This window comes from Pogona vitticeps, chromosome 2 (genome assembly GCF_051106095.1).
Source record: "Pogona vitticeps strain Pit_001003342236 chromosome 2, PviZW2.1, whole genome shotgun sequence".
Classification (NCBI taxonomy): Eukaryota; Metazoa; Chordata; class Lepidosauria; order Squamata; family Agamidae; genus Pogona; species Pogona vitticeps.
In genome coordinates, this window is record NC_135784.1 from 55531820 (window position 1) to 55542850 (window position 11031).

At 40.1% G+C, this 11031-nt stretch overlaps 1 protein-coding gene across 3 annotated transcripts in view; it reads left to right on the top strand.

Moving 5' to 3' along the window:
• The window catches only part of LMCD1 (LIM and cysteine rich domains 1), a 76076-nt gene extending 65773 nt beyond the window's left edge, over positions 1-10303 (top strand). For all 3 annotated transcript variants that reach the window (XM_020791417.3, XM_072989478.2, XM_072989479.2), the window contains 2 exons: positions 5738-5953; positions 7245-10303. In XM_020791417.3, coding sequence (XP_020647076.2) covers positions 5738-5953; positions 7245-7403 — 375 coding nt within the window. In that variant the 3' untranslated portion in view covers positions 7404-10303. The remainder of the gene's footprint in view (positions 1-5737; positions 5954-7244) is intronic.
• Positions 10304-11031: the final 728 nt, after the last annotated feature.

Below are 11031 nucleotides of genomic sequence, written 5' to 3' on the forward strand. Positions count from 1 at the left end.
ACTTGCAAATGTTTTTGGACTACAACTCCCCCAAATTTCCCAGCCAGCATGGTGGCTAAAGGATTTTGGGAGCTGTAGTTTGATTCCTGTGCTGGCTGGGGCGTTCTAGGCAGTGTAGCTCAAAAAAGGTTGGGAATTTTCTCTTTTCCTAAGCTCTAGGAGTGAAAAATCTCTGGGAGTAGATGTTGGACAGCATGTGAGTTCAGCGCTTAGCCCTTTTCATCTTAAATAGGATTTTCTTTTTCCCCTGTTGGCCTAAAAGTCTGCGGTGGAGAAGGCATTTTGCCCTTCACTTCGGCAGTGGCTAGTCTGGGGAGCGATTGGTGTGTTTTTCTCCTCCTCTCTTCTGCTTACTAACTGAAAGCAACGGTTTCCACTGGCTGCCTTCATGAATACCACCTTGACTTGGGAAAGTTTATTTGGATTGCAAGTTCATTGCTCCAAACGCATCTTGGTGGTGTTTATTTTCTGGAAGAATGTAAAGTTTTTTTTTACCAATGGAAAACGTTCTTTTTAAATAATAACAATAATAATTACATAAGCTCTATTTGTGCAGATGATCCAGACGTTCATACACTCTGAGACGGCTCTGTATAATTCCACTGAAGGCTTTTGCATCTGAAAAAAAACAAAGTTACATTTCTGTAGATGAGTAAAATGGTGCCCCTACAAATGGTCTTTATATATTGTTAGTGTTAGATATACTTGTTGGATGCAACTGAGTCATTTCCACCTTATAGAACCTCTAGTAAGGTCGTCTATGTACATTAGGGAGTGGTTTCCCATTGCTTCACACATGTTCCCTTGAGTTTCCATGGTCGAGTGGTGAAGGGGTCCCAGTCCAATGCTCTGTCCACTACACCATCCTGATTTTCAGCAGCTGTATTAGTCTAGGTTTAATGCTGTAAATTTGTATTTCTAGCTCCTTAAGAGAACAACAAATATAACAGGAAAATAGTGAAAATAGTGAAGTCAATTTACTCCCATTGGGTAGTTCATGTCCTAATTCCTCCTTTCTCTCACTCCCTTTTCTAGTTATTTTGGATATGTCTTGATTCCTAGGATGAAGTTTCCAGTCATGCTCCTGAAAGCTCTAGTTATTTAGAGATGTGTAGAACTGCAGTCACCTTACTTTTCATGGCTTCTGAAGATCCCAAAGTTTTTTGAGGTTTGCCCAGAATTTAAAGGGCCAGGCTATCCAGGGTTCAGTTGGCGTTCAATCCAATTAAATATCCTTATATTTAAGGACCCTTTTTTTAAAAAATCCATAGCTGCCCTTCCAGGTTTCAGTCTTTTGATTTTTGTGGCTGCACTTTTCCTGTTTAATTGATCATCAGTAGTCATTAAGAGTCACTGACAGTTTGGCAGGAAGTCTTGATCTCTGTCATCTTAAAGGTGACTTTAAGATGTCATTCAGGCTGTAACTGTGACTATTCCGTGCATTTGAAGAAGTGGGCTACAATCCACAAAGGTTTGTGAGAAAATAAAATGTATTTTATCTTTAAGGTACCCCAAAACTCTTTGTTATTTTGTGCTGCAGCAAACTAACTAACTTGACAACCCTCTAGATAATATCCTATTGCATTGTTAGCTGACTGAGTGGTCCGATAAATAGAGGACATAATAAGTAAAATAAATAAATAAAATAGAGAACACCAAATTAAACACATAACCTCAAGATTATACTCAGGAAGTTTCCCGTGCAATGGAAGAATATTGACTTCTGTTCTGTCTGCTTTATCTAGGCTTTCTTAAAAGGAAAATTGGGTCTATAAAGAGGAAGTTGAATAGGGGTTTAAAAAAAAACCCTTCATGCTTTCCATGCAGTGCTATGTTACTAAGCAAAGTTAGTGTCTGTTTCAGTGTACTGTATTTCATTAAGCTGACAGCAGCCCAGTAAACACAAAACATAAAGTGCTGATTCTTGTTCAGCCAAAAGGACTTCTTTTTCTACAACCTAACAAAGTGAACATTGATAATAGTTCCAGGTTTTGAAAAAGGGGCATTGGAATAAAAATGACCTAAAACTGTAATCCCGTGGCACATCTAATCAAAAGTAAGCCCCATTGATGTCAGTGGACCCACCGTCAAGCAAGTGGGTGTAAAGATCTCAGCCTTCCACCTTCTGACTTTCTTCTGTAGCAGAATAAAGGCTATATTTAGGGTGTGTTTCAGTGTAATGCCAGTTGCTGGATGGCAATGGATAGCAATAGCTTTTGCCTTCAGGTCTTACTCCTGGACTTCCCAGAGGTACCTTGCTGTCCATCTTCAGAAGCAGGATTTATGGACTAGATACATTTCTGGTCTGATCTCATAGATCTACTCTCACTTCTATTGCTATAGATTGCTCATTATCCAGCACCTATTCGCACATTCACTATGTAGTTCTGCTGGAAATATATCAATGTTGAGACTTGATGAATCCTGCATGGAGGCTATTCTGAAGCCTCCTACAACAGCAGTTAATTCTTGGATATTACCTCACTTTTAGGCAAAGCAGACACATCTCTCCACATCCAGGCAAATATTTCTCTTTCTTGATCTGCTGTGCTTTAGGATTGCGGTTGAGGCAAAAACCTCAAGCTGCATAGCGTGTGAGTGCAAAGGAAAAGACTAGCAAAAGAAGATTTGCTAAAAAGGGTGGTCTTCAGACTGTTTAAAGAATTCCATGTGCTAAGTAACCTTGCTTTTCTGAGCCCTCCTTTTCATTTGTCTTGGAAAGACTTGGCTTGGGCTCCAAGAAAAATATTCCACAAAAACATTCCACTTTTTCCTCAGTTTAACTCCAGAAGAAAAGGGTGGTGTGTCTGTGCTTGCGGTACAGAGTGAAGTCTATGGGAAATCTGTTTATTTTTATTTCCACTGAAATAAAAAAAATAGGTAAATATTATTGAAGGAAAGATTTATTGGCATGTGATATGCTGAAAGTATGCTTCCACAGTGGCTAAAGATGGTTCCAGGCACAGCGTTTTCTGTAGAGTTTGGATAGCTGGCAGTTTCTTTTGACTGAGCCTTATCGTCTTTCTACCTGGCTTCACAATATCCATGGCCATAAAATCAGAGTAATTGGGTTGGAAGGGGCTTATGATGCCGTCAAGTCCAACCTCCTGCTCAGTTCAGGAATCCAAATCAAAGCAGATTTGATAGATGATTGTCTACCTTTCTCTTCAATATGTCCAGCATTGGAGTGCTTACCATGTCCCTAGGTAATTGCTTCCATTGTTGTACTGCTCTAACAAGAATTTTTCCTGATATTCAACCAAAATCTGGGTTCCTGTAACTTAACCCCATTATGATGTGTCCTGTACTTTGAGATGATTGATAATAGATCCTGGCCCTCCTCTGTATGACTACCTTTCATGTATTTGAAAAGTGCTGTCATATCTCCCCTCAGTCTTCCTTTCTCAAGGTCAAACATGCCCAGTTATTTCTGTCTTTCACCACAGGGCTTGGTTTGCAGTCCCCTGATCATCTTTGTTGCTGACCTCTGAGCTTGTTCCAGGTTGTTGGCATCCTTCTTAAAGCATAGTGTCCCAGAATTGGACACAATAGTCAGGATGAGGACTAACACCAGTGCTGAATAGAGGGGAACTAGTACCTCATGGGATTTGGAGACTAGACTTCCAATAATGCAGCCTAAAATATTCTAGCTGATATGTGACATAAGCTACCAACATGAATTTGACACAACTCCGGGAGGCAGTGGAAGATAGGAGGGCCTGGCGTGCTCTGGTCCATGGGGTCACGAAGAGTCAGACATGACTGAGCGGCTAAACCAACGAACGGACGATATGTGACATGGCATTTGAATGGTCCCTTTATATCTCTCTGATTCCTTCTTTCCGAAGCATTCCATTGTGGAATGGATTGGGTCATAGAATAAGTAGTGGTATAAAATAAAAATGGACCTAAAATATACACAAAAATATCCCCATGACACAACATACTTACTGCCATAAGCCCTACTGAAATGAGGTGAAACCGTTCATATGGGCATCATGCAAGTTGTCTAGTCTACAACAAACTTCTCTTTATACTGCTTTAAGTACAAATGTCTACCCTGAAAGTAACTTGACAAGAAAAAGAATCTGCCATTTTCAAAGAAGATTATAGAAACTATGTATCTTCTTGCAGGTTGAATCCTTTTCTGTTGCCATTTATTCTATTGTTGTAGCAGCATCTGACTTCACAAGATGTTCTGGCTGTTTGTTCAAACTTCAGTATTGCTCCCAAGGAGGTAGTTTTAAAAAGAGCCATCCATTTACGTCCCCCTATGGCTAAATCCAATATAAATTGGAGGTGATTTCACAAGAAATGCTTTTAGCTAGAAAGCCTTCTGTGTGAGAGCTGTTAATGCATCTTAAAAATGCATCTCTGTGATGCATTAACAAGAAAACGATGGGAGGAATGTGTGATTGTAGTCCATATTCTGGTATGTGTGTGTATGTGTTGGGTCTCTGACTTACGACAATGTGGTAGTCCTAACTATCATTTGTAAATCACCTTAAAGCAGGCCATTGTTTTGTCCTCCTCCCTGGGAGTTGCTTGACATGGTCTCTGTTGCTGTGATTGTTCTGCTGTTGCTTGAGATGGGGAACATGATGCCTTCTCACTGTAGTTCTTCTGCAGCTCACACTCTTTCTGACCCTTATCCGTGAGGATTATGGGACTCAGATCCCAACATTTGGAGAGCAACAGGTTTCAGATTCATATCCAGGTCACTGCTTATGTCATTCTTGTGCCAGTGTAGGATAAGAATGTAACAGATGCTGGCAGGATTTTCCAATAAATTATTATTAACAGTGTTGTGATACATCAAGACACACCGTTGAAGAAAAGTGCCAACCACAGCAGAGTTTTCTATTTATGTGCTAGCATGAAAATATCAGGACCATCTCTCTCTCTCTCTTTTGGTCAGCAGTGGCTTAAAGAAACGAACAAAACCCACCCCTGTATTTTTTCAGAAAATATAAGGTGTTTTTTTTTACAAAAAACAGTTATGTGATTTGTTTTCTCTCAAAAAAAAGCCCTGTTTTATGCAAAGAGTGCGCAAAAACTCTCATGAACCTTTCACACTTTTTGTTCTGAAACGTGCAAATGACATACAATAAAGATTTGCATTCTTAATATGGGATTTCCATGCTGCCGGCAGAGCACGGGATGCTCCAATAAAGTGGTACTGATTTACATTTTTATGTTATTGTATGTGTTTACGAGAGATAGGACCTTCTTTGCAGTGACTCCAACTTTATAGAACCAGCTTCTGGAGGAGCTTCGCCTAGTCCCCTCCCTGTGGGCTTTTAGGAAGCAATTAAAGAGGGAGTCTTTCCACACCAACCCCTGCTGACCGTCTTCCCCCTTTTTCTTCTTTCCCCTCCTCTTCTTCCCTCCCCCCTTTTCCTCCATCTGCTCTGGGATTAGTCGGTGCCGTCTGTTTTTGGGGTTTTGTAAGGGTTATTGCTATTAGTTTTAAAATTTCTGTTTTTATTTTTGTTTTCTGTTTTACGAATTGTAACCCACCCAGAGTAGTGCTGTGACACTAACGGGAGTTGGATACAAATTGAATGAATGAATGAATGAATGCATATTTGCATACTGACACTGTCTTAAGAGTTTCTTTTTGGAGATGTAATATGTTAGAATCTGGCCTGAATGAGAATTGAGCAAATGTTTGACTACGAACTGGATAGGGATGTCATCTTGGTGACTGACTGTGGGCTTGCTCTCTCCTCTCTAGTTTTGTAACCTCTGCAAGCACCCACTGCCTATGGAGTGTCCTGTGGTATACGCAGACCGAGCCAGCTATGATCACCAGTGGCATCCCGCGTGCTTCGTATGCTGCAAGTGCTCTGAACCACTCGTTGACCTGATCTACTTCTGGAAGAATGGCTCCATCTGGTGTGGACGTCATTACTGTGAGAGCATAAGGCCACGCTGTGCGGCCTGTGATGAGGTATGATGGCTGCAGTTTTGGATCTCTTTTCTGCAGTTTTTCTGCAATTATGGGATGTTCTAAGCAGTTGTGTTTGTCAAAGAAATGTTGGTATACGAGGCTCGTATCTGGCCTTCCTGGCATAGTTTATGTGTGATCTGATTGAGATAGACTTTAAAAGGTGCCCATTTTTCTCCCTTATGTTTATTGCAGCTACTGGGACAGTCCTTTTTTTAATGGAAATTATTTACCATCAGAGAACCTTGATTCCATCTTATGCCTTTTGATTGACTGTTCCCCAGATCTGAGGTGAAGCTGGGTTTCTTTATGCTGTGCAGCCCATTTTCACCAATATCTAGCTTTCTAAAGGCTGAACCCCATCTTAATTTGGGTGACTATTTAAAAAACCCAACCCTGCCAGATTTAAGGAGTTGCAATAGGCTAGGGCCATGAGTAAAATGATTACTTTCCTATATTCTGTGACTGTGGATATGAAGAACACACTCACTGCCAGTAAGCAGTACGTATCAGAACAGGTTAATGAAAGTAGTTTTCATGGGGCCCAAATGCTCAAGGAGATTTCTGTTTAAGTCTGGCTACATATGGATAGGGAGGATTCAGCATATTAAAATTTATGTCAAGGCCTTCCTTCCTTCCTTCCTTCCTTCCTTCCTTCCTTCCTTCCTTCCTTCCTTCCTTCCTTCCTTCCTTCCTTCCTTCCTTCCATCCATCCATCCATCCATCCATCCATCCATCCATCCATCCATCCATCCATCCATCCATCCATCCATCCATGTATGTTTTCTCCAGGGAGCTCATAGCAGTGTACAGTTGTACTATCCTTCTCCCTTCTTTATTCTCACAAAAAGCCAGGCTGACAAATAGTGAGTTGTCTATCCGTACTCAGTGAGGTTCACAATTGAGCTTGAATTAGAATGTCAGTTATCCAAGTCATAGTTCAGCCCTGTGACCACTGCACTACACTGATTCTCGGTGGTTTAAATTTTCAGTGTATGCAAATTTCAGTTACTTGCATCAGAAGCATTTACATACATTTTGCCTTTGGTTTGAAATGTATTTTAATACAGTGACATTCTGTACCCAAATTGTCCTCCCAGACTCCCATAGCAAAATGTTTCCGTGTTCTCTGAAGAACAGCTTGGCCATGCAGCCCTTAATGGTCCTGATGAGTTCATTACTTGGCTTTATAGGTGGCTCGGCTTGTCAGTTGCTTTGTTTTGTGTTGTCATAATGAAATTGGCCAGCTTTGTGAAGAAAATGGCATGATAAATGGTCTTGTTTACTTCCACAGATAATATTTTCTGAGGACTACCAGCAAGTTGAAGGTCTCACCTGGCACAAGCAACACTTTACCTGCCTGGAGTGTGAGGCCTTACTGACGGGCAAGCCATTCATCCTGGATGCGGCCAACCTGTTGTGTACAACTTGCAGTAAAAACAAGCATCTTTAAACAGCGTGTCACTTCACAATCTGAAAGCTTTTGTTTTCTGATGCAGACTAGATTTGAATCAATATGACAAATATGAGGGCGCAGGGAGAGGTCTAAACAAAGAAAACTGTTTCATGTTGGGTTCAGACCGCCGTGGCTGTTTATGGTGAAATAATTATAAGACTTGAGATGACAAAAGAATTACATGGTAGGAAATGCAGTGGAGTGAAATGTAGAGAATGCAATGTTCTAGCTTTCTCTAGAGAGACATTAACTGTAACCAAATAGAATTGAAACCAGGCCTTGTGACCTTTAGTTATTCAGCAACAGCATATTACAAAAGGAGCTAATCCAGGATGTCTAGATGTGTCCAGAAGTCTTCATTTTGCTGCCAGGTTTTCTTGTTACAGAGGGGCTAGAAGTGCAAGCTCCACCATGGCCCACACTAACACCAGCCAAATCTGTGGCTTTAGGAGATTGTTCGGGGAGAACGAACATTGTAATGAGACTCTTTTCAAATGAAGGTTATATTTTATTAACTCGTGGTTGCAGCATGCCAGAATGAAAGACCGTGGAGACATGGGTCTGTGCAGAATAAATGGAGCAAGCCTATGATGGAACTCGTGCACACGTGCGCGCACACACCAGCACTAGCTATAGTCTGAGAAAAGGATTATGAGATGGATAAATAGGTCGAATTTATTTATGTTGGGTTAAGAAATTTTTCATCCCTGGCACCAAAATGATCGTAATGCTCCGTTTTCAAACTTTAAAAATCTCCCCTGTACAGTAATCCATATGGAAGGAATCGTGGGTAGATAACATCTCTGTGCACTTCAACGGCTGATATTCTGGAAAATACACTAGTTCCTTTCATACCCCTACCACAAATAGCAGGAAGAAACAGTGAGAGCTGAAGTGCCAGGATAAAAGCATTTCCACCAATATTACCTCCTTACACTTCCCAGGGTATCTGTGGCAATAGGACTAGTCCATTTGAATGAATTTTAAAATATGGGAATTGCAGCAACTGTGTTGTCCAGGGGTGGGCAGCCTTTTGACCTTCAGACATTGCTGAACACTAGCTCTCATCAGTGCCAGCCTGAGTGATTGACAGTGAAGCAGAGATGGGAGCTGTAGAGCAACAACATCTGGGAAGAAGGACAGACTGCCTACCCCAGTGTAACCCATTAGTATTTCAGTATCAGCTAACACATCCAGTTTGAGATGGAGACATCCAAGTCTTCCTAGTTCCTTTTATTTGTAATATTCTGCCTAATATTTGTGATAGACTCTTATCAACCTAAACTGGAGGAGGCCTGCTCATGGGAGAAAATTAAATAGAGTAGCTTCATAAACACTGTCATATTTAATTCTTTAATTGATGACATGCCCAACAAGATAACAGTAGCCCAAATCCTGTTGCTTAATGTAGTAAATTGCACTAGAATAGGGCCACAGAATCAATTCCTCTCTAAGTTTCATATACTGAAGTGGCCCTATTCTGTGACTTACTCTGCTAAAGTAAGCCAGAGTTAGAGAAGATCTGTTTGAATCAATGGAACTTACAGAGCAGGTGACTCACCAAGCCTTATTGATTCAGTGGGTTTACTTTAGTGCAGTTTACTCCACTAAGCAACAGGATTTTGGCCATTGGCACTCATGATAAGCCTGCTTGGAATCCTGAAAGTCAACTTAGGCCCTGTTCTTTCCATCTGGGTTAGCAGTAAAGCTTGCTTTAGTTTTGTGTGTTACAAAGGTGCTATTTTAATTAACACCAATGTAGGCCCATGTATAATAAGCAAACAGTAAAAGTTACTTTGATTTAGTTTTTTAAAACAATATTTGGTTTGGTTAACTAGCAATAATGACTTAGTATCTTTAGTCACGTAGTAAGAGCAGAAATTACTTAAAGTGGAAAACTGGAAAAAAAATAAACAGTGCTTCAGTTTTTAAAACCTAATACTTATTAGGTGCTTGTATTTTGTTTCCAGAGTTTTTGATCAGTATGATTGCTCAGATGATTTACGGAAGCTTGTGCCAGGTAGGAACATTGTGTACAGTTGAATTCTGCACCTAGCACAAGCATATCCAGTAAATTCAACATAGGGGACACGATTTTGCAGAAAGAAAAAAAAAAGGTGTATTTTGATATGGAAAAACTCTCATAAACAAGAGAAGGCCATAGGCGCTTCAGGCATTAAAGCTGAGCAGATGGATTCACATGCATTCTGTTGATGCAGCTGTGCAAGTGTCTCACCATCACTGACTCTTATTTGACACACCTCACAATGGTAGAATATGAAACATGGGAGTTGTCAAAATTGTTGCGTAGTTATGCAAAAAGCATCATCTTGAGATGTGAATTGCTAGTTTTTAAAAAAAACCGTTGTAGACATTATCCATTCGATGGTGAGTCATTCAATGCTGCATGCAACAGATATGCCAGTAATTTGCCACAAAAAAGTTGTGCCTTCTGTGTAACCACACAGCATGATTTTGGCCATTGTGTCGAAACCATCTGGCCAAAAACTCGTAAAGTGTGCACCTGTAAATTTTGTACAGGTGCACTTCATTTCAGTGGTGCTTGTATATGGGAAATTCTTCTCTGTTCCTGGAAACATAATATGGTTATTAATACATTTCCTCTCTACTCTTTCCAGTTTATTCACAAGTAGCTGTTAAAGACTAGAGTAGAAATATGTAACCAGTTGACATGGAAATTGTGGTCCTAAAAAAAGGGTACTTAAAAATCACACTTCTTAGAAGGTGGTCCCTGTTAAGTTGTATCTAAAATGATGTTTTGTTATAATACTGTCCTTTCATGTTGTTAATATGGTAATTACTGCATAATGAATATGGCAGTCTCCATATTTTTAAAAAAATGCTAAAAGTCTCTTATTAAACTAATACCAAACAGCTTTTATGCAGCCTTTCTTTAAAGCCTTTTCCCCAGTTAAATATTCTGGATTTTCTTTGGGTTTTTTTTAAAGAGTAGTGGATCTAACTTAATTTGCTCATTCTGCAGAAAGAGCAAAGGATGCTCAAAATTTCCGTTTTCCCTTTTTATCCACTCCATATATTATAAAATAGCTGGAGTAGCTTTCCTTCACATTGTACAGGAGGCAGCAATAAAAAGCATCCCAAAGGAAATGCAAGAAAGCAAAGTGACTGTCCAACGAGGCCTTACAAGTAGCAGAGAAGAGAAGGGAAACAAAATGCAAGTGAGATAGGGAAAGTTACAGAAAATTGAATGCAGACTTCCAAAGAATAGCAAGGAGAGACAAGAGGGCCTTCTTAAATGAACAATGCAAAGAAATAAAGGAAAATAATAGAAAGGGAAAAACCAGAGATCTGTTCAAGAAAATTGGAGATATTAAAGGAACCTTTGTGCAAAGATGGACATGATAAAAGACAAAAATGGTAGGGACCTCACAGAAGCAGAAGACATCAAGAAGAGGTGGCAAGAATACACAGAGGTATTATATCAGAATGATTTGGATATCCCGGACAACCCAGATAATGTGGTTGCTGACCTTGAGCCAGACATCCTGGAGAGTGAAGTCAAGTGGGCCTTAGAAAGCATGGCCAATGGAGGTGATCGCGTTCCAGTCAAACTATTTAAAATCTTAAAAGATGATGCTCTTGA